The sequence below is a fragment of the Ranitomeya variabilis genome, chromosome 6 (genome assembly GCF_051348905.1).
Source record: "Ranitomeya variabilis isolate aRanVar5 chromosome 6, aRanVar5.hap1, whole genome shotgun sequence".
NCBI lineage: Eukaryota > Metazoa > Chordata > Amphibia > Anura > Dendrobatidae > Ranitomeya > Ranitomeya variabilis.
In genome coordinates, this window is record NC_135237.1 from 65,033,841 (window position 1) to 65,057,743 (window position 23,903).

The 23,903-nt window shown below is 41.0% G+C and overlaps 1 protein-coding gene across 1 annotated transcript in view; it reads left to right on the plus strand.

The window, feature by feature from the left end:
* Window positions 1–23,903, plus strand: part of PTPRN2 (protein tyrosine phosphatase receptor type N2) — a 1,208,901-nt gene that overhangs the window by 1,093,228 nt on the left and 91,770 nt on the right. The window contains exons 15-16 of the mRNA XM_077268574.1: window positions 2,709–2,856; window positions 4,569–4,642. Of these exons, the coding sequence (XP_077124689.1) occupies window positions 2,709–2,856; window positions 4,569–4,642 (222 nt within the window). The remainder of the gene's footprint in view (window positions 1–2,708; window positions 2,857–4,568; window positions 4,643–23,903) is intronic.

A 23,903-nucleotide genomic window follows, 5' to 3' on the forward strand; every position in this document is an offset into this window, starting at 1 on the left:
ATTTATCACCCAGTCCTGGTTTTGGCTTACAAATACTGAGGTAAAATGTTGACCAAATACTGAGCGTGTGAACGTGGCCTAAGGAGCAGCATTCTCAGCCTCAGAACAGCATGTTATACCTGGCATGTTACTAGCCGTAAATCCTCTACATAGGGATAGTATAGTACGTATGAGGGACAGACATATATTATAGACGTATGTAAATAATATAAAGAGGACATCGACATGCATTATTCTATTTTACTGTTATATTACACTACTATGCTGTTCTACTATTATAATAAAGTCCTGGTTATTCATAAACATGTGACTGCGATATCTTCCAGCGAATATTGAAAAAGCATCCACTGCGCCATTTGCTCAATGACACAAAATAACAGAGGGGGCGGAAAAGTGGGCTTCTACTCTTATAATCAGTTGTCAGCTTTTGCTATCAGAGCTGTTACAAAGCCAGATTTCATGGCTATTTCTGTGTCACCAAAAATCCATGACTATGGTGCAGTCTTCTCACTGAGCCATCTGTGTAGTAACGAGGAGTTAATTAAAAGCTGCTGCATTTGAACCATTTGTTAAGAACCATTGAATGATTCGGTTAACCCTTACTTTTCTTCTGCTTCAATTAATATACTGGCAGGACTTCTCATCTTTTCATATTTTCGAATAACATCCTTTTTGTATTTATTGAAGAATGTGCATTCTCTCATATCTTACATTTTGTTTTCTTATTCACAGTCGCAGTTCCGGATTTATAGCCAATATTTGCTTTATATTTTGTACTATTATCTGTATGTCAAAACACGGGATACAACATAAAATGATTGATGCAGGTTGATGTGAATAAGGTGAAAAATAGAACATTCCTAAAAATGTTATGTTAGAAAACATACAGTTTAGTTAAAGGGACTTTGTCAGCTATAAAATGCATTTGAAAGTGGCTATAAAGTGTTATAAGGGGCTTACTCCCTATAACTATATTGGTACTTTGTTACAGTACTAGCTTTCCAGAGCGAACACTGTGTGAATGGTGCCAGCGTGTGTGCAGAAATAGACACAATGCATGAGACGGTACCTCACCAAGGGGGTCAAAATACAGTGTGCGGTACTATTTTGTGCATCACAGGTGCACAAGACGCATACTACTACCCTGAGTTCAATTAATAAATAAAAAAATTGATGTAATGTTCAAGTTAATTTATTTAAAAAAAATACAACAAAAGTGACTTCAATTAAAAAGATGGACTGACAATGTGCATCCTGACCACAAAAAATCACTAGTCACAAATGTCCCATAAAGTGATAACTATTAATAATCTGTTCTCAAAGTTACAGAACAAACTTATTTTATTTAATTAGAAAATTAGAAAAATAAATGTTTCAGTACAAGAAATTCTAGGACCTTCTTCCTTTTTTTAACCGTGTGGTGACACCCAGAAAAATCTCATATGCTATTTGTGACTCCACGCATCCAGACAGTGCCAACTCTTGTCACAGTCATCAGTATTCATCATGTCTAAGAACCTAATTGAAACATAATTAAAATCAGTACTGTAAGTGGCATTCGAGGGTACTATGAATTTATTTACCAATCAAATATTCTAATTAGACATTTCTTCTTCCAGTTAATAGAAAGGGCACAGTACTCAACTTCCACCAGGGCCATGTCATGCTGTGGTCACAAATTATCAAACAGCAGGTTCTTTGAAGAGATACAAAAGATACCAACTGGCATTTACCCTTGATTACAATATATCCATCCCTCTAGGCATTTTTGGAGTATTTTGTGACTGATAGTGTGCTAGATGCATCTTACATGTTTATGCAATGAGCCGGGAATGCAGACTTTAACGTAATTGAAGACAACTTTATAAAGACACTTTCTTTGGTCTAAAACACTTGTCATTTTTTGTGCAGTTTTTGGAGCCAAGAGTAGATTCTACTAGAAGAAAAAGTTGAAGTTTATCCTTTATACTTTCCATTACTTTTTTACTGCTTCTAAAATTCCGAGTGTGGTTCCAATCTTAGGTTGCTTTTGCATATAATATTTTAGAGAAAAACGACCACGGTGTTAGGAGCTTTGTAAAAACTTTTGAGGACAGAAGTTAGCTTCACTCAAAGTTCATACATTCAGTATTTGGTCAGTATTTTACATCAGTATTTGTAAGCCAAAACCAAGAGCAGAGGCAAAATACAGAAGTGGTGATGTGTTTCTATTATACTTTCCTTTTACAGATACGGATGTAAAATACTGACCAAATACTGAACTTGGCCTAAAACCAATGGGGGAATATGAATGAGACTCTAATCTGTTGTTGCATTTCTGTTTTTTACCTTTATTTTTTCAAAACAGAACATGCTGATGTGGTTTTTAGACATGTGCCCATTGGGCATCTTTAATGAACATGAAAAAAATGAAAAAAAAAAGTTTGTAAAAAGAAAATTCTTAAAAGAGGCCAAAATAAATGTTGAACTCCCCTCCCCTCTAAGCATTACCTACTAAAGTCCTTCTGCCACCTCTCTGCTGCTCCACATCAGTCTATATTAACAGGGTTTTAGCCGTGATACCTCGTTAACACCATGAGATGCTGAGTAAATCAGTTGTTGAATTTTTATGTATTTGTGCATGCCATAGAAATAGTAATTTTAAATGAGAAACAACAACATTATTTAAGTTATAAAGTTGAAATACTTTTTTTTTTCTTTCCTTCTAGTCTTATATGGAAGATCACTTGAAAAATAAGAATCGACTGGAGAAAGAATGGGAAGCTCTATGTGCATATCAAGCAGACATTACTGCAACAAACATCGCGCAGAAGGAGGAGAATGCCGCAAAGAACCGTTCTCTCTCGGTGGTCGCATGTAAGTATCATTGTTAAATCGACTTTAACGTCCAGTCTGAAAATAGCCAAAAAATGACTCTTTTGCCAGTGGGGTTAAAGCCTTGGATGTTTCTATTTGGCGTGCAGGGATAGTAATTGCACCCATGACCAAAGCCCCCTTGCCATTTAAGGAAATAGAAATATTTTAAATCCTTCATAGCACAGGATATCAAAACGACTTAATCTTCTAGAGGTCAACTGCGTTAACTAGTCGAGTAGATTTGTTAATAAGTTTCCTTAGTTTTGGTGACCTGATACCAAGCCACAGCCTACACTCCAGAAATGTATTTCCAGATTTACTAGATGTCATCGGATGTTATTGATGTTGTCAGACTCATCCCTAGAACCTTGGTTGACTTATAATGCATCGTAAAAGATTGTTATACAAAATCAGACCACTGTACTAACTTTGTGTTAGCAGAGAATGTTTGCTCAGAAGCCTATGAAAAAGAAAATGCAACTCTGGACTATAATGCAGAAGTGTTGAAAATTTAAAGAACCACTCCAGCAGTGCTGTTGTTTTGTTTTCACTGCTGGTGCTTAAAATCCAAGTTCCCTGCCCCATGTCTGGTAGTCACCATCCGGCGTTTTCATCTGTTATCACCACCGCCCCGGTCCGTCTCCTGCAGTTTGTGATCTGCCACCTGCTCCATTGTTTCATGGAGCACATTGAAGGTCACTAAACAATGTAAGTCTATGAGAGCCTTGTTCTGGCCTCTTTCTGGCTCTTATAGATTTACATTGAGAGCTGGTGACGTAGCTTCTGACTTCTGGCTGGTCAGAAGCTGTGCTCACAAGAGCGACACCGAAAAATGGTGAAATATAGAACTGTTATGAACCGCTGGAGTGGTGCTTTAATGCACCCTAAGATAAAACTCTTCTGTCTAGAACTGTTACATCTGGAACACTAAAACATGCCCACATTGTAAAATAAAAAGATGTTTGATGTGAGGAAAAAGAAAGGGAATTTGTCGCAAAAGTATCATGTTTTTGGGTGTACACCTGAAAACCTCTGCAAATAGCAAAACCAAAAAACTGAGCTGGACTATAAGTTGGTATATAAAAGAGGAAATTCCAGCAGTAGGCGGATCCGATGAAAAATTCCAAAGTTTATTTAGTCACATAAAATTCACGGAAGAACCTAACCCACCAACACCTGAAAGATTAAAAGGTCTGGTAGATACGTCACGTTTCGGATACAAGTCCTTAGTCTTAAAAGCTGGTATACGTGCAAAGTGTAAGAGCACGCTCACACTGTAGCCATTTCATAGACAAAACTTAAGAAAAAAACCAAAAATGAACATATACCATACGGTAAATAAATCAGTAAATGGTAATAGCACATGGAAATAACATAGGGTACTTACGGTAGTTAACAGTATTTTGATTAAAAAAGCATGAAAGCCATCCCACCGCAAGAAGGTGTACCCATTGGGATTGTGGGATGACTTTTGCGCTTTCTTATCCTTCTTGGCCTGATCTGTTGTTATGTACTGTGCATGTTTAGCAGTTTTCCCCCTCCCATATACTAATGTGCGACAAACAGGAAGTTGATATCACCAACCATTCCTATTTTATTTAGGTGTATCCATATAAATGGGCCACCCTGTATAAATACAAGAATCTTCATGATCAAGGGCATACTCAGTGCAAGGACAGAACCTAATCATAGTGTTCTTTTTGTCCTAACAGATGACCACAACAGAATCATCCTGAAGGGAGAGATCAGCCATGACCACTCTGACTACATCAATGCCAGTCCAATAGTGAGTATTATTTTTTTATATTACGCTTCATTAAAAGCCTGAAATATGTCCAGAATGCATATATGCACATTATTTAATTGCTCACTTGATGATGGAATTGTGAGATACTAAGAAAGTTGATATTGCGAATATCATGACCTGATTATGGATAGAATAAGGTGGTGGCACCAGAGAGACAGATCTCTTTCCTCTAGAGGAGGGTTATTTTGCATGCATTTTGCCGCAGAACATTGCCCTAAAGAACCTGTGCCACCTGAATCCTCGATGGAGAAGCAATAAATGTTGACAGATACCCTGCATGTATCAGGCAAGAAAACAATGGGGGAGATATTTTGACATTAAAATTCAGAGTAATACTGATTCACTAGGAGAAAAGTGATGGTGAACAACGCTTGGTATAACTTTACATTGGTCAAGTGAATGTGGTAGACTTGTGCTTTATTGACCTGTGAGTTGATCCCACAAAACCCATCATTTTATAACTTCATTATCTACTTAAAAGGGCTTTTTGGGTAAAGAGAAGTTTTTACCTATCTATGGGATAGGTGATAACTTATAGATCAATGGAGGTCTGATTGCTAGGACCGATTGGGAGAACACGGCACTTTTATCCCTGTTAGAATGGAGCAGGAGTGCGCATCCCCAACCGCCACTCCATTCATTCTCTATCCGGCACCCCATAGAGAATGAAAGGCGCGGTGGTCAGGCATGTGCAATCCCGCTACATTTTGATCTAATTGCTAATTGGTCCCGTCAGACACCAACCAATCTATCAATTGTCACCTGGATAGATCTCCTGGATAGATGATCATTTCTCTTCATCAGACACATAGGTAACCTTCATCCTTGTAAATTGCAGAGAACTGAAGTGCTACATTTCTGTAGTATTGTGGAGGGCATCATGATACCTGTTCCTGGTACATGTCACCTATAGAGGCAGGGAAGGGTCACCAAGATTGTCACTTATATAGATAACGTTTTAAGATGTCTATAAATACTCTAATAAATTTGCTCTAAATGTTTTACATCTGCTTGGTTTGATGCATCATATGAGGACTGAAAGCGTATTTTCTAATAGATGATTTATTATTATTATTATTATTATTATTTACTTATATCACCATTAATTCCATGGTGAGAAGGGGGTTACATACTAAATACAGATATACCTTATAATAAACAAACTAACAATGATAGACTGGTGCAGAGGGAAGAGAACAAAGTGAAGGTTCTGGATCAGAGTCAGTAGATAAAACTCTTAGACCACCCGCAGCTTTAATCCCATTAGGCTTTTTGAAGCACTGAAAATCCCAAATCTAGGTCCTAATGTTACTTTGAAGTTACAAAGAACCTAAGAGAAAAATTCTAGTAGTTTCAGAAAATCAGGATTTGTGATATACAGCAGGCCATTTATATTCAGAATGCAAATAAGGTGAGGTCCAGGTTGCCGAATGCCTTACATTCTTATAGATAATACAGTACTTCACCTTACAAACTGGCTTCCTTAAAAATGTCAATAGAATTTTATAGATTATTCCAATTTTAGTCCTACTGTAATTTTACATAAACCCTTCAATAAGTTCCTTGTTTCTCCCTCAAATTACTTTGTCAAAGCATCAGACTGGGGCTACCCACTACCCGACTTTGAGAGCAACACATGTTGTGAGGGCAAAGATTGTCGTGTGTAGCTGCTACGTCGCGGCACAATACAAGTGAATGATTTGATTTGCAACTCATAGAGTACCGCAAGCTTTTTGCAAAATATCCAATTGCGTCTAGTTTTTCTTATGACTTGGTTGTGTTAGTAGCAGTTCCATAGGGGTTGAAGCATGATCTGTATCAGCGTGATCTGTATCAGCGTGATCTGTATTATGGCTAAAGTCGCTGTATAGCCTCAGCCTTACATAATTGTCCATGGTCCTAATACATAAGCTTTACTACCCATCCAGTAGACATGACGTGTTCAACAGCCGCAACACATGCATGGATTGCAATCGGTCTATATCAGTGATTCCTACTAGGATATCATGGAAATTCTTGGAGCCTGGTCAAAAAATTTCCACAAAACAGCAGCATCAAGAATTGTCGTTTTTACTGAAATGATAATAAAATTATTTCAGCCTACTGAAAGATGCTGGCATGTTGGCAGGCAAAACTGTTACCAAATTATAGAATTGTCGAATACTTTACCTCTTTCGAGGACACTATGAGTGAAGAATGGGAGTAAGGGTGATCAAATAGTGGAATTTTTTTTAGGGTTTATCTGAAAAGTCTACTCTACATAATTATATAATTACTATAAAATTACAGTATAAAATGTTTATATGCAGTAATGAACCTGCTTGTCGCCACCCCACCTGACGTCACTATTACGTCAGAAGGATCACACAGTACGGTCTCGCCAATTGCACCAACGTGACGTTCCACACCCCTTGGGGATAAGGTCAGCTTGGCACAGTTTTACACAGAAACCCCCTGTTCACATGGGCCCAGGGAGGCACAGGGAGTGAGAGGATGTGGCCCACGCAGTGACTGACATGGCACCACAGTCGCCCACAACCCTGACAGGCTGAGAGGCCCCTTTCACTAACACCAGTGAAACAAAGCACTGCCAGCCCAGTAGGACTGTCACTAGTTCCTTGTTAAATATAAGTCCAGTCCATTAACGGGATTATATCGAGCCAGAAACCAGCCCGATATCATGGAAAGTCAAACCGAGAAATGGACTTGTGTATTCGTTGATCGATATAAAAGAGCAGCCCAAGGCTAATTTATATATTTAATTGCCTTAAGGGCACACTAGACAATACACTATATACACAATGGTTATACATATACTGTACAGTGGTCAGATATGCAAATAACAGTGGTACTACAAAAGAAAAAAGCAGATGGATTATGTAAATTACTAGTTTGATGTTCGACCATGTGTGCGCTGGGCCGCAGGGGGCATGTGCTACCATCTGGTTCCTAGTTCCTTCACAGCATGTTACTCGATGTGGCCCCTACTTTCAAAGTGAACCGCAAGCATAACAGAGCGAGAGAGACCACATGGCCTTACACTAGCCTTTATTCCCTTTGGGTCACTCCCATATTGCCCTCTGGGCTGAACCTAAATGCCCTACCCTTGCCTCTAGCAGCTAAAAACTCCAAAACTTAAGATGGGTCATAACCCTTAATGAACAGTCCTAAGAGGTGGTTTTGGTGCCATTGGATCCGGCCCGGCCTTTGCTATGCATGAAGACCAAACACAGCTTTGCTACCTGGCTCTTACTAGTTATTCTATGCATCTCTCCACCTTTTACTGCTAGAATCGATTGAGACCCTGAAAGGCATTCAGTCCATTCCAAAGATCTCGAAAATGTAACTGGTGTGTAACCAGGGCATAGAATAAGTCCATATTCTCCTTATGAAATTATAGCTGACTCAACAAAGCAGTTCGATCACATGGTATCCATTTTGCAAGGAAACATTTTGTTCTGAACTTAGCTGGCTCATGGTGTGAGATCTGTCACTCACAGCCTTTTGAGGCTTGACCTCTTGCTTTGCTAGGTGTACTGTTCCAGCTGCACAAAGGAAGGAGGGTTTTATAATCTCATGCCAAATAGGATACAAATGATTAACATAAAATTATATCTCCAATATTCTTCACATATGCACACTATCATTGTGATGATACTATAGCAAAATACATTATAAAGAGAAAAGTTTCGGGTCATGAGTCTTAGTCAGTTTTTCATTCAGCCCTGTTGCCACAGGTTTGTAAAATTCAGCACCTCACCTTGCCATCTGCCTTTACTAATATTTGTGATAGAGTGGCTCGTGGTAAAAAACTCACTGATACCAGTGTTGTGCTGTAATAAAACTTCACCGTTGTAACAAGTCAGGTCATGAAATTTCTTCCCTTCCTAAATATTTCATGATCAATTGTGAGTTTTATTTTTTTGTGAAGATAAAGTAACGTTACAGAGCAGGGTCACCGAGTGCTGAGGAGCAGAGGGCATAAAAGTCACCCACGCTCTGCTGACTCCATAATTGCAGAGACCAAACCTCCTCTGAGATTAACATCAGCACAAAAACTGTGCCCTGGAAGTTTCATTACATAAGAATCCATGATAGAGTAACTGCATGCGATACTGATGTCACCAAGCACAATGCCAAACATCGGTTGGAGTGCAGCAGCCACCACTGGAGCAGTGGAAACGTGTTCTGTGGAGTGATTACACATCTCTATCTGGCAACTGATGGATGAGTCTGAGTTTGGCAAATGTCGTGTGAACGTTACCTGCTTGACTGCATTGTGCAAGCTGTAGAATTTGGTGGAGGAGGATAATGCTATGAGGTTGTATTTCAGGAGTTGGCCTTGGCCCCCTTAGTTCCAGTGATGGGAAATCTTAATGCTTCAACATACCAAGACATTTTGGTCAATTTTAGCTTCCAACTTTGTGGGAACAGCTTGAGGAAGGTTCTTTTCTGTTCCTCATGACTGTGCCCCAGGGCACAAAGCAAGGTCCATAAAAGAATGGTTGGTGAAGTTTGGTGTGAAAAAACATGACTGGCCGCACAGAGCCATGATTCCAATCCCACCAAATGGGGCATGAGCTAGAACAGGGATTTTGAGCCAGGCCCGTCTGTCCAACATCAGGGTCTGAACTCACAAATTCTACAGTAATCTTGATGAATGGAAGAAATTCCCATAAACACCCAAAGATGTCCTCAGATATAGTGTTTCAAAAGACATCAATGATGTGTATCAGAATTCCCCTTTAATACTAAATTTTAAGTTTAAAATTAAACTTTATGGACCTAGGTCTTTTTTCAACCTTTGTAACTATGTAACATTCACCTTTCAAGAAGTCATCTGATTAACACGCAAATAAATGTCATCCTTGAATTGCTCTAATAGTAGGAAGAGAGTGTCTGAATACCATACAATAAACTATTCCCGGTTACAGGAGGTAATATAATACTATAATGTCATGATTCTAATAGCGACAACTTCCCATTTACATCAGCTCACTGCAAATACCTTGGAATGTGACATTAAGTTACGGAGGCGAATCCGCAATTAAAACGCCTTTTTACAAAACAATGATTTTAGAAGATAAGTGGCTGCAAAAAAGAGAAAAATATCTTGAAAAATGCATGTGATTGTTTTGACATTAAGCAGAAATCATTATGCTCTCCATTGTCTCACTAAGACAAGAAATATTAAACGAAATCTGTCAGTAGAATCATTATGGGCATGCAGATCATAGTAAGCTGAATAAAATGATACCTTGATATCTGTGATCTGATGTCTCATTCCAGAGAAATATACGTTTTTCTTATATGTAAATGAGCTGTTAAGATCTATGGAGATTCTACCTCCAGAACTAATTTTAAGTGAAAGGGAGAGTTACCAGTGTGAGACATGTAAATCAGGAGAGCAGACTGTCGTTCATTACATGACTCACACTGGTAATGCCCCCTATCATTTAAAATAAGTTCTGAAGTCAGATTGTTAGTTTGTTAATAAGTGACTGTCGTTTTAATTTTTATTTAATAAATCCATAGTACACGAGAAATCTGCTTCTTTCTCTGCCAAAATTGATCAGTCATTATCAAAATTCTCAATTCCGAGGTAAAATCTGTATTCAGTGAGGACAGATTATTACATTGCTGAGATAGGAGATGGCAGCTGGTGCTGATGAGATTCTATGTAGATAGGAGAGGAAGAGGAGGGACTTTAATGTCAAAACAATCTGATGCATTTTTCTTTAAATTTTGTTTTGCATCTGCTTACCTTCTAAAATGATTACTCTGTAAAAAGACCATATTAAGCATATTAATTGCAGATTCACCTCTGTAACTTAATGTCACATTTCAAGGTATTTGCAGTGAGCTGATGTAATTGGGAAGTGGTTGCTATTAGAGTTATGACATTATAGTGTCACATTACCTCCTGTAATGTATGATATTCAGATATTCTTTTCCTACTATTATAACACTGAAAGGATGACATTTATTTGTGCGCTAATCAGACCACTTAATGGATTGAACTACCAGTCCTATTTCATTCGCGTCTACATAAAGAACTATTGATGAGCTTGTTATTGACTGGCCATTGATTCCCAAATTGATTTAGCTTTTGTTTGCTTCTAGGAAACCACTTGAGTCACACATTTATCTCTGATTTATCCTCTTCAACGCTTTTATAAACCCAATTTAACTGTATTTATTGTGACCATGGCTGATCTCTTTATAATTGGATTTTATAATAGGGTTTACTCATTAATAGAATTTTCAGTAACACTTTTAAGAGCAACCTTTCAGAACACAATCACTCTTCATCTTTGCACAAAACTGCTATGAAACTTTATTGCACAAAAAAAGACTCGGCTATTGTTATATTGGCCACGCAACAGGGCATAACCAATAATTGTTATAACACCCAATGTCACCAGGGATGATCCTAAAGAGGGTGCGGAGGTTTCAGTTACACCCAATACCTAAAGGTGCCAAACCTTAGAATAAAGTTGCTAAAAGTGGATGATGTCCACCATAATAAATGTTTGTTAGGTGAAATGATCTGTTTGATCATGTGGAACAAAGTCTGGCATGTTTCAAATTTACCTCTAATAATCAGAAAACAGATGTTTCATTGGACAAAAAGATCTTTCATCCATGAATGACTTATCTATAAAAGTTCCCAGAAATATCTGGCCTCAACTGGTCATGGAGCATGTATGGACAGTCTGAACCCCACCACACATTACACGCAAGTTGTCCAAACCTGCTGATCTTCAGGCCCTCTGATGTATATGGTGGTCTCTTGACTTTCTCCCAACAGGTGATGTTGGGGGAGAAAAGGATCGGGCCGTTCTAATTTAAACAAATGATTCTTTTGTTTTCAAGATTGATAAGCCACTGTCAGAGGAGTCTGGCAGAGACTTTATCATCTCTCCTCATTGAAAACACATGAACGTAGAGAACTAATGGATATGGATGGGTAGAGAGAGAACCATGTTGTAGATGCTCCTCTTACTGGTTAATATGGGCTACAAATATGCTCGATTGATCCAGTGCAAGCATTCACCAGATGACTTATTGTTCAACCATTGTTCAAACATCTGCCTACTTCTATCTGATGCGTAAGAACACTGTAGTGAACCCAATGACCTCTTTTTGTGAATAAAAGACACTAGTGCAGTCAGGGGGCTGCTTAACACTCTGCTCTGATCACATGCCAACTTAGCAAACACTGCCGTGTATTGGATACAGACGGACCAGAAAGGCCTGGACCAAAGCTTCTACCTGAAAGTCAGTAGACCATTTGGCTGACGTCACACTAGCAGTATTTGGTCAGTATTTTACATCAGTATTCCTCAGCCAAAACCAGGAGTGGAACAATTAGAGGGAAAGTATAATATAAACATATGCACCACTTCTGCATTTATCACCCACTCCTGGTTTTGGCTTACAAATAGTGTTGAGCGATACCGTCCGATACTTGAAAGTATCGGTATCGGAAAGTATCGGCCGATACCGGCAAAGTATCGGATCCAATCCGATACCGATACCCGATACCAATACAAGTCAATGGGACTCAAGTATCGGACGGTATTCCTGATGGTTCCCAGGGTCTGAAGGAGAGGAAACTCTCCTTCAGGCCCTGGGATCCATATAAATGTGTAAAAGAAAGAATTAAAATAAAAAATATCGCTATACTCACCCTCCGACGCAGCCTGGACCTCAGCGAGGGAACCGGCAGCGTTGTTTGTTTAAAATTCGCGCTTTTACTTGGTTACGTGAAGTCCCGGCTTGTGATTGGTCAGGGCGGCCATGTTGCCGGGACGCGGACCAATCACAGCAAGCCGTGACGAAATTACGTCACGGCTTGCTGTGATTGGTCCGCGTCCCGGCAACATGGCCGCCATTAACCAATCACAAGCCGGGACGTCACGGGAGGCTGGACACGCGCCCATTTTAAAATGGGCGCGTGTCCAGCCTCCCGTGACGTCCCGGCTTGTGATTGGTTGCGCCGCGGTCAACCAATCACAAGCCGGGAGGCTGGACACGCGCGCATTTTAAAATTTTAAAATGGGCGCGTGTCCAGCCTCCCGTGACGTCCCGGCTTGTGATTGGTTGCGCCGCGGTCAACCAATCACAAGCCGGGAGGCTGGACACGCGCCCATTTTAAAATTTTAAAATGCGCGCGTGTCCAGCCTCCCGGCTTGTGATTGGTTGACCGCGGCGCAACCAATCACAAGCCGGGACGTCACGGGAGGCTGGACACGCGCCCATTTTAAAATTTTAAAATGCGCGCGTGTCCAGCCTCCCGGCTTGTGATTGGTTGACCGCGGCGCAACCAATCACAAGCCGGGACGTCACGGGAGGCTGGACACGCGCCCATTTTAAAATGCGCGCGTGTCCAGCCTCCCGTGACGTCACGGCTTGTGATTGGTTAATGGCGGCCATGTTGCCGGGACGCGGACCAATCTGTCATGTTCTCAATGGCAAGAGAACATAGCATCAGCATATATAGGAACTAGCTCTTGGAAGATGGGAACTGAGCTGACCATGAACTAAACCTAACGCACAACTAGCAGTGGCCGGGTAGCATGCCTACGTTGATTCTAGATGCCCAGCACCAGCCGGAGGACTAAATAATGCTAGCAGAGGAAAATATTAGTCCTAGCTCACCTCTAGAGAAATACCCCGAAAGGAGACAGAGGCCCCCCACATGTATTGGCGGTGAATTAAGATGAAATAACAAACGTAGTATGAAAATAGGTTTAGCAAATTTGAGGTCCACTTACTACATAGCAGAAGACAGAAAGGACACTTTCATGGTCAGCTGAAAACCCTATCAAAACACCATCCAGAAATTACTTTAAAACTCTGGCATTAACTCATAACACCAGAGTGGCAATTCCTGTTCACAAGAGCTTTCCAGACACAGTAACGAAACTACAGCTGTGAACTGGAACAAAAATGCAAAAACAAACATGGACAAGAGTCCAACTTATCTAGTAGTTGTCTAGGAGCAGGAACAAGCACAGAGAGGCTTCTGATAACATTGTTGACCGGCAAGCAACTAACAGAGCAGCAAGGTTATATAGCGACTCCCACATCTTGATGGGAACAGGTGAACAGAGAAGATGAAAACACCAGTTCAATTCCACCAGTAGCCACCGGGGGAGCCCAGAATCCAAATTCACAACAGTACCCCCCCCTCAAGGAGGGGGCACCGAACCCTCACCAGAACCACCAGGGCGATCAGGATGGGCCCTATGAAAGGCACGAACCAGATCAGAGGCATGAACATCAGATGCATTCACCCAAGAATTATCCTCCTGGCCGTATCCCTTCCACTTGACCAGATACTGGAGTCTCCGTCTGGAAACACGAGAGTCTAAGATTTTCTCCACAACGTACTCCAACTCACCCTCAACCAACACCGGAGCAGGAGGCTCAACGGAAGGCACAACCGGTACCTCATACCTGCGCAATAATGACCGATGAAAAACGTTATGAATAGAAAAGGATGCAGGGAGGTCCAAACGGAAGGAAACAGGGTTAAGAATCTCCAATATCTTATACGGGCCAATGAACCGAGGCTTAAACTTAGGAGAAGAGACCCTCATAGGGACAAAACGAGAAGACAACCACACCAAATCCCCAACACAAAGCCGAGGACCAACACGACGGTGGCGGTTGTCAAAAAGCTGAGTCTTCTCCTGGGACAACCTCAAATTGTCCACCACCTGCCCCCAGATCTGATGCAATCTCTCCACCACAGCATCCACTCCAGGACAATCCGAAGATTCCACCTGACCAGAGGAAAATCGAGGATGAAACCCCGAATTACAGAAAAACGGGGACACCAAAGTGGCAGAGCTGGCCCGATTATTGAGAGCGAACTCTGCCAATGGCAAAAAAGCAACCCAATCATCCTGGTCAGCAGACACAAAACACCTCAGATATGTCTCCAGGGTCTGATTAGTCTGCTCGGTCTGGCCATTCGTCTGAGGATGGAAAGCGGACGAAAAAGATAAATCTATGCCCATCCTAGCACAGAATGCCCGCCAAAATCTAGACACGAATTGGGTCCCTCTGTCAGAAATGATATTCTCAGGAATACCATGCAAACGAACAACATTTTGAAAAAACAGAGGAACCAACTCGGAAGAAGAAGGCAACTTGGGCAGAGGAACCAAATGGACCATCTTAGAGAAACGGTCACACACCACCCAGATGACAGACATCTTCTGAGAAACAGGTAGATCTGAAATAAAATCCATCGAGATGTGCGTCCAAGGCCTCTTAGGAATAGGCAAGGGCAACAATAATCCACTAGCCCGAGAGCAACAAGGCTTGGCCCGAGCACAAACGTCACAAGACTGCACAAAGCCTCGCACATCTCGTGACAGGGAAGGCCACCAGAAGGACCTTGCCACCAAATCCCTGGTACCAAAAATGCCAGGATGACCTGCCAACGCAGAAGAATGAACCTCAGAGATGACTCTACTGGTCCAATCATCAGGAACAAACAGTTTATCAGGTGGGCAACGATCTGGTCTATCCGCCTGAAACTCCTGCAAGGCCCGCCGCAGGTCTGGAGAAACGGCTGACAATACCACTCCATCCTCAAGGATACCTGTGGGCTCAGAGTTACCAGGCGAGTCAGGCTCAAAACTCCTAGAAAGGGCATCCGCCTTAACATTCTTAGAACCCGGTAGGTATGACACCACAAAATTAAACCGAGAGAAAAATAATGACCAGCGCGCCTGTCTAGGATTCAGGCGCCTGGCGGTCTCAAGATAAATCAAATTTTTGTGGTCAGTCAATACCACCACCTGATGTCTGGCCCCCTCAAGCCAATGGCGCCACTCCTCAAAAGCCCACTTCATGGCCAAAAGCTCCCGATTCCCAACATCATAATTCCGCTCAGCGGGCGAAAATTTACGGGAAAAGAAGGCACAAGGCCTCATCACGGAGCAGTCAGAACTTTTCTGCGACAACACTGCCCCAGCTCCGATCTCAGAAGCGTCGACCTCAACCTGAAAAGGTAGAGCAACATCAGGCTGACGCAACACAGGGGCAGAGGAAAAACGGCGCTTAAGCTCCCGAAAGGCCTCCACAGCGTCAGGGGACCAATCAGCAACATCAGCACCCTTCTTAGTCAAATCGGTCAATGGCTTAGCAATATCCGAAAAACCAGCAATAAATCGACGATAAAAGTTAGCAAAGCCCAAAAATTTCTGAAGACTCTTAAGAGAAGAGGGCTGCGTCCAATCACAAATAGCTTGAACCTTGACAGGATCCATTTCAATGGAAGAGGGAGAAAAAATATATCCCAAAAAGGAAATCCTCTGTACCCCAAAAACACCATCCAGAAATTACTTTAAAACTCTGGCATTAACTCATAACACCAGAGTGGCAATTCCTGTTCACAAGAGCTTTCCAGACACAGTAACGAAACTACAGCTGTGAACTGGAACAAAAATGCAAAAACAAACATGGACAAGAGTCCAACTTATCTAGTAGTTGTCTAGGAGCAGGAACAAGCACAGAGAGGCTTCTGATAACATTGTTGACCGGCAAGCAACTAACAGAGCAGCAAGGTTATATAGCGACTCCCACATCTTGATGGGAACAGGTGAACAGAGAAGATGAAAACACCAGTTCAATTCCACCAGTAGCCACCGGGGGAGCCCAGAATCCAAATTCACAACAGTACATCCTTAATGGCATCAGAGAGACCCTCTCTGAAAGTCGCCGCCAGGGCGCACTCATTCCACTGAGTAAGCACAGACCATTTACGGAATCTTTGACAGTAAATTTCCGCTTCATCTTGCCCCTGAGATAGGGACATCAAAGTTTTTTCTGCCTGAAGCTCCAAATGAGGTTCGTCATAAAGCAACCCCAAGGCCAGAAAAAACGCATCCACATTGAGCAACGCAGGATCCCCTGGTGTCAATGAAAAAGCCCAGTCTTGAGGGTCGCCCCGGAGCAAGGAAATCACAATCCTGACCTGCTGTGCAGGGTCTCCGGCAGAGCGAAATTTCAGGGACAAAAATAATTTGCAATTATTTCGAAAATTCTGAAACCCAGATCTATTCCCCGAGAAAAATTCCGGCAAAGGAATTCTCGGCTCAGATACAGGTGCATGACAAACAAAGTCTTGCAAATTTTGTACCTTCGTGGCGAGATTATTCAAACCTGCAGTTACACTCTGAAGATCCATTACAAACAGGTGGACACAGAGCCATTCAAAGATTAGAAGGAGAAAAAAAAAAAAAAAAAAATTCTCAGCAGACTTCTTATTTCTCTCCTTTCTCAGCCAAGGATTTTAACCCTTTAGTGGGCCGGTCAAACTGTCATGTTCTCAATGGCAAGAGAACATAGCATCAGCATATATAGGAACTAGCTCTTGGAAGATGGGAACTGAGCTGACCATGAACTAAACCTAACGCACAACTAGCAGTGGCCGGGTAGCATGCCTACGTTGATTCTAGATGCCCAGCACCAGCCGGAGGACTAAATAATGCTAGCAGAGGAAAATATTAGTCCTAGCTCACCTCTAGAGAAATACCCCGAAAGGAGACAGAGGCCCCCCACATGTATTGGCGGTGAATTAAGATGAAATAACAAACGTAGTATGAAAATAGGTTTAGCAAATTTGAGGTCCACTTACTACATAGCAGAAGACAGAAAGGACACTTTCATGGTCAGCTGAAAACCCTATCAAAACACCATCCAGAAATTACTTTAAAACTCTGGCATTAACTCATAACACCAGAGTGGCAATTCCTGTTCACAAGAGCTTTCCAGACACAGTAACGAAACTACAGCTGTGAACTGGAACAAAAATGCAAAAACAAACATGGACAAGAGTCCAACTTATCTAGTAGTTGTCTAGGAGCAGGAACAAGCACAGAGAGGCTTCTGATAACATTGTTGACCGGCAAGCAACTAACAGAGCAGCAAGGTTATATAGCGACTCCCACATCTTGATGGGAACAGGTGAACAGAGAAGATGAAAACACCAGTTCAATTCCACCAGTAGCCACCGGGGGAGCCCAGAATCCAAATTCACAACACCAATCACAAAGCCGGGACGTAATTTTAAAATCCTTAAGGACCTGAAATTACGTCACGGCTTGCTGTGATTGGTTGCGTCTCCCATGTGACTGCGACACAACCAATCACAACGCCAGAACGTAATTTTAAAATCCTGAAGGACCTGAAATTACGTCACGGCTTGCTGTGATTGGTTGCGTCCCGGTCACATGGGCGGCACGCAACCAATCACAAGCCGGGACTCACGTAAAGGAAAGAAAAGCGCGAATTTTAAACAAAGAACGCTGCCGGTTCCCTCGGTAAGGTGCAGGCTGCGTCGGAGAGGTGAGTATAGCAATATTTTTTATTTTAATTCTCTCTTTTACACATTTTTACATTAATGTTGTTTCGATACCGATACCCGATATCACAAAAATATCGGATCTCGGTATCGGAATTCCGATACAGCAAGTATCGGCCGATACCCGATACTTGCAGTATCGGAATGCTCAACACTACTTACAAATACTGATGTAAAATACTGACCAAATACTGCTAGTGTGACGGCAGCCTTTAAGTCAAACCTAAATTATATTAGTAAGTTTATTATTTTAAGCAGATTTAAAGTAAATGTCATCAGTTTTTTTCTATGTAATCTGACTTCAGCATGATGTAGGGACAGAGGCCCTAATTCCAGAAATGTGTCACTTAGTTTACTGGGTGCAGCAGTTGTGATAAAATCATAGTTTTCTCTGCTGCAGATCTAGCAGAGTTCAGTATGATTGGCAGCTTTCTGTATACATTATATAGAGTATTGACAGAAAACTGCTAATTATTGGTGTGTGCGTGGTTGGACTAGAAGGCACGAGACAACTAGTCCTCTGCTGATAAAATACAGATTTTATTGAAACAGCAACACACAACCCAGTAAGTGACGCATAACTGGAATCAGGCTCTCAGCCGCTACATCATGGTGCTTTCAGATTACCCCTCCTCACATGTAAAGTGCCATGGAATAAATGGCTCTATAACAATAAATAATAATAATAATAATAATTACATAGCGAAAACCTGGTGACAAATTCTCTTTAAGTACATTTTTTTTATCTGCAAAACCCCTATAATTCTTTAAGATCCTGGATAATCCCTTTTGCCCCATGAACTATGAAAAGAAATATACAAAAATGTATATTAAAGTCCATTTACTCTCTTATAAATATAAGAAAACTGGCATTGGAAGGTTGGAATTAGGAGAAGGGCCAAGCCCCTTGTGTATTTACACTGTTGATGAGTCGGGTTTTTTTACTTAAGCTTGTAATTTTCTGATTCTAAGAACTGTTTTTTCCAAATGAAACCTGGAGCTCTCCTGGGTCATATTTATTTCTTTAGACCTTGTCTGGAGAATAAGGAATCTATGTCTATATGAGTTACTATTATTGGTGCTTGAGGCCACCATAGCTTTATACAAGATGAAATGCGATCAATGGCGTACTCATTTATTTCTTACTAGTTGGTTACCCTTGAGTGGGCAATAAATTAGATTCTTTGCATGCCGTTATTTATTTTCATTGAAAATACCCCATACATCAAAAATGGTAATAGATTTGAGTCAATTGATTGTCCTAGATGGTAACATATGTTTATAGATTTGACCTGTGTGTTTGTCAACTTTAGAAGATGGATGCATGATGATATTATAAAACTTGCCTTCTTGATAGACTCGGTGTCTAGATGCGGGCCATTTATTTCTTCTGCTTATATAACTGACTTGAGGTGAAATATTTCTCTCACAGTAAAATAACTGTTGGCATGGTTTTCTGCAGTGTAATCAACCAGTCTCTCACGTGGCTCCTCAGTTATTGGCGGGGACACTAGTGGCATGAAATAGAATAATCCACTTTCCATAGAGGTACTCCGGCTCAGCATTCCATTAAAAGCTTTCTTCTTTATTAGTCTAATGTATAAATACACTGCTCAAAAAATAAAGGGAACACTAAAATACTACATCCTAGATGTCAATGAAATGAAATATTCCTGTTGCAAATCTTTATTCCTCACATAATGTCATTCGTTGAGAACAATAAAATATAAAAATGATCAATGTAAATCAAAATTAATATCCAATGGAGGTCTGGATATGGAATGATACTCAGAGGTAGAAAATCAAGTTACAGGCTGAACCAACTTCAGTGGAAATGCCTCAAGACATGGAAATGATGCTCAGTAGTGTGTGTGGCCTCCACGTGCCTGTATGACCTCCCTACAACGCCTGGGCATGCTTCTGATGAGGTGGCGGATGGTCTTCTTAGGGATCTCCTCCCAGACCTGGATTAAAGCATCAGTCAACTCCTGAACAGTCTGTAGTGCAACATGACATTGGTGGATAGATCGAGACATGATGTCCCAGATGTGCTGGATTGGATTCAGGTCTGGGACCAGGCAGGCTAATCTATAGCATCAATGCCTTCATCATGCAAGAACTGCTGACACACTTCAGCCATATGAGGCCTACTATTGCCATGCATCAGAAAGAACGCAGGGCCCACTGCACCTGTATGTGGTCTCACAATAGGTCTGAGAATCTCATCCCGGGAACCTAATCGCAGTCAGGATACCTCTGGCTAGCACATGAGGGCTGTGCAGTCCTCCAAACAGATGCCGCCCCACACCATTACTGATCCATTGCTAAACCGGTCATGCTGGAGGATATTGCAAGCAGCAGAAGTTCTGCATGGCATCTCCAGACTGTCACATCTGTCACATATGCTCAATGTGAACCTGCTCTCATCTGTGAAGAGTACAGGGTGCCAATGTCAAATCTGCCAATATTGGTGGTATCTGGCAAATGCCAATAGCACTGCACGGTGTTGGGCTGTAAGCACATCACCCACTTGTGGACATTGGGTCCTCATACCACCCTCATGAAGTCTGTTTCTGACACTTTGAGCAGACACATGGATGTTAGTGGCCTGATGGAAGTCATTTTGCAGGGCTCTGGCACTGCTCCTCCTGTTCTGTCTTGCACAAAGGAGGAGGTAGAGGTCCTGCTGCTGGGTTGTTGCCCTCCTACGGACCCCTCCACATCTCCTCGTGTACTGGTCCATCTCTTGGTTTCTGCTCCATGCTCTGGACACTGTGCTGATAGACACAGCTACCCTTCTTGTCACAGCTCGCATTGATGTACCATATTGGATGAGCTGCACTACCTGAGCAACTGTGGGTTGTAGACACCACCTCATGCTACTGTACAGTGCCTCTAGGAGTAAGAGCAATGACAAAATGTAAAAGTGACCAAAACAACAGCCAAAAAGGAGGAAACAGAGAAATGGTCCATGGTTCCCCCTGCAGAACCATTCCCTTATAGGGGTTGTCTTGCTAATTGCCAATCATTTCTACCTGTTGTCTGTTCCATTTCCACAACAGCAGGATAAATTTATTCACAATCTGTGTTGTTTCATAACTGGACAGGTTGATTTCACAGAAGTCTGACTGGCTTCTATTTACATTGTGTTGTTAGCCATTGTTACATTGTGGTCTTAGCCATGACTATTTACTATGCCATGACTAAGATCACCAGTATGGCTGAAATGTGCAGGATGACTGAATTTTAAATATTTGTGCAGTATGTGTGTTTATTAGAGAGGTTTCAACGCAAATCAATTTTATGTCAATTTGGAATTCGATGATCACTGCAAATTTGAATAACTACATATTGCTGAAGATTTCAGCAGCCAGAGAAAGCTCACAAAACTTAAGGCACAACCAGGGTCCACTTCCCTATAATCACATGGTATAACATAGCTAATCAGGATTCAGTATTATTGCGCGTATGAAAGCAGAGGCAGGGAATGCAGCAGTCGTTTTTTGGTGATTCTGAATAGTGAGGGGATGTTACAGCTTACAGATTAGTAACAAAGATACAAAAACACATAAAACACTGAAGAAACTGAACAGATAGTGTGTGACAGCTTAGCAGTAAAGAACAATTACTATCTGTTTACCAATAGGCATACCTATTGTGGTCACTGTGATATTACTAAAAATTTGTTTGCCTTAAAAAGCTTCAAATGAGTTGGACACATTCCTAGGAGATCTCAGGGTGTTATAAATGTCTTTTCAGGGCAATTTAAGTACTTGTGATTTGACTCAAATTGAAATTTTTGGAAAAAGTTCACAAATCTGGCAAATTTGAATTTCAAAAGATTGGCTCATCTGCAGTGTATATACAGACAAAGAAGAAAGCTTTTAGTGGATTGTAAGTCCTGGAGTACCTTTATTTAATGGCCTTCAGGTCTCAGCCATGGTGACTTCAAGGATAAACACTCAGTAGGAAGATTGATCTCGTGCAAGCCTAGATAGGTCCACCAGGGTCTTCTCCGGCAATACCTTGATTGCATCAAGCCATCGAATTGCTGGTTTTCCTATTTGCCTTGTTCCTTCTATTCTTCCGACCATGATGTCCTTCTCCAGTGATTGCTCTCTTCATATGATGTGTCCAAAGTAGGCAAGTCTTAGCTTGATGATCCTTGCTTCTAGTGACAAGCCTGGCTTGATTTGGTCTAAAACTGATTTGCTTGTTCTTTTTTCCATCCATGGTATTGATAACATCCTTCTCCAGCACCACATTTCTCCTCCAGTTGAAGTGAATATTTGTTCCTGGACAAGCTGGCTCTGTTCACACCGTCCACTGTCATACTCAGTCCTACATGATCGAGATTGCTCATAAAATAATGAGCTGAATAACATCATGTTTGGTTACGCAGGCTATAGCTTGTACACTACGTCATACAAGGGTCATAATATCATTGGCTGTTTATCACTTGGTCATAAAGAGAGATGAGACAATCTTGGTGTGCATTATACTATTAATTGGAGATGTGAGCATTTATCACTTCATTTTATTATTATCTAACATTTGAAGAGACCCCAGAAGATCATGATGAATAACTTGATTACAAATTTAATTTCCCTATCAAATTCAAGCAATCTGACAAATTTGAATCTCAAATTATTCGCTCGTCAATAGTCAGAACTGAATTTTTTTTACATATTAATATTAAACGTTGCTCATCACTATCGGTTGTACGGTTGTATGTTCATGGCCTACAAAAGGTTGGGAGACTCAAGACCAGTGGTCCCCAACTCTGGTCCTCAAGAGCCACCAACAGGTCATGTTTTCTGGATTTCCTTAGTATTGCACAGATGATGGAATTATTGCATGTGTAGGTAATGGAATTATCACCTCTTCAATACTAAGGAAATCCTGAAAACATGACCTGTTGGTGGCTCTTGAGTACTGGAGTTGAGAAATACTGCTCTAGACTAAAGGGAAGGGGATTGGTGACCCTCTTGTTTGGCTTGACAATGTTACTTTTCAGTAACCTGCAAGTTACTGACCCACCCTGAGTTATCTGCATACTGTTATATCCCAGGTGCTGACTTTCTATATATTTTTAATTTACGTTATTTGTACCTAAAGTATTGCCTTCTACACTTTGTATTTAAATACAAATTGATGAAGGGTTCTAGCCAACCCAAAACATTTGGTAAAGCTAAATACGGTACAAACACACGTGGTGTTTAAATTTGGATAAGAATATTTTATTATTTGAGGCAAAACCCAAGTAGTTGGCATTCTGTTCAATCTGTTACAAGTGTTTTAGGTCACGATTCTTTATTGTCATGACACAGAATCAATATTCATTTTTAATAGTAGAAACATGGGTCCCTCCATATTTTTCCACTTTTCTTGACTTATCACAAAATTATTGGCGAAAGAAAAACGACAACATTTTGTGATAGTTTATCAGCATATGTTTATGGTACGTGCCTATATGTGGCCACCAAATTGTTGTGGTGTCAATTACGGCCTGTCAAAGGTTTTGCTAGCATCTCACACATTTATATAATGAGAAACTGGAGTCCTTAAAATGTACTCAAAGTTAAAACTAGACAAAAGTTGTCAACCAATAAAACTATACATACACTAGCATACACGCACATGAAATGCAAAAACTAATTCAAATTTTAATTATATTGAATCTTCCTGAAGCTTACTAAATATTGTATTTTACTTTAAGGGGTGGTCCACTCTTTAAATCTTAACCTTAATAGGCCCAGAGTGGTGTAAAATAAAACAAAACTTACGGTCATCTTCCGCACTCTGTATGTCTCTCTTTTTATACAGACAGAATGTGAAAGCTGCAGCCGATCA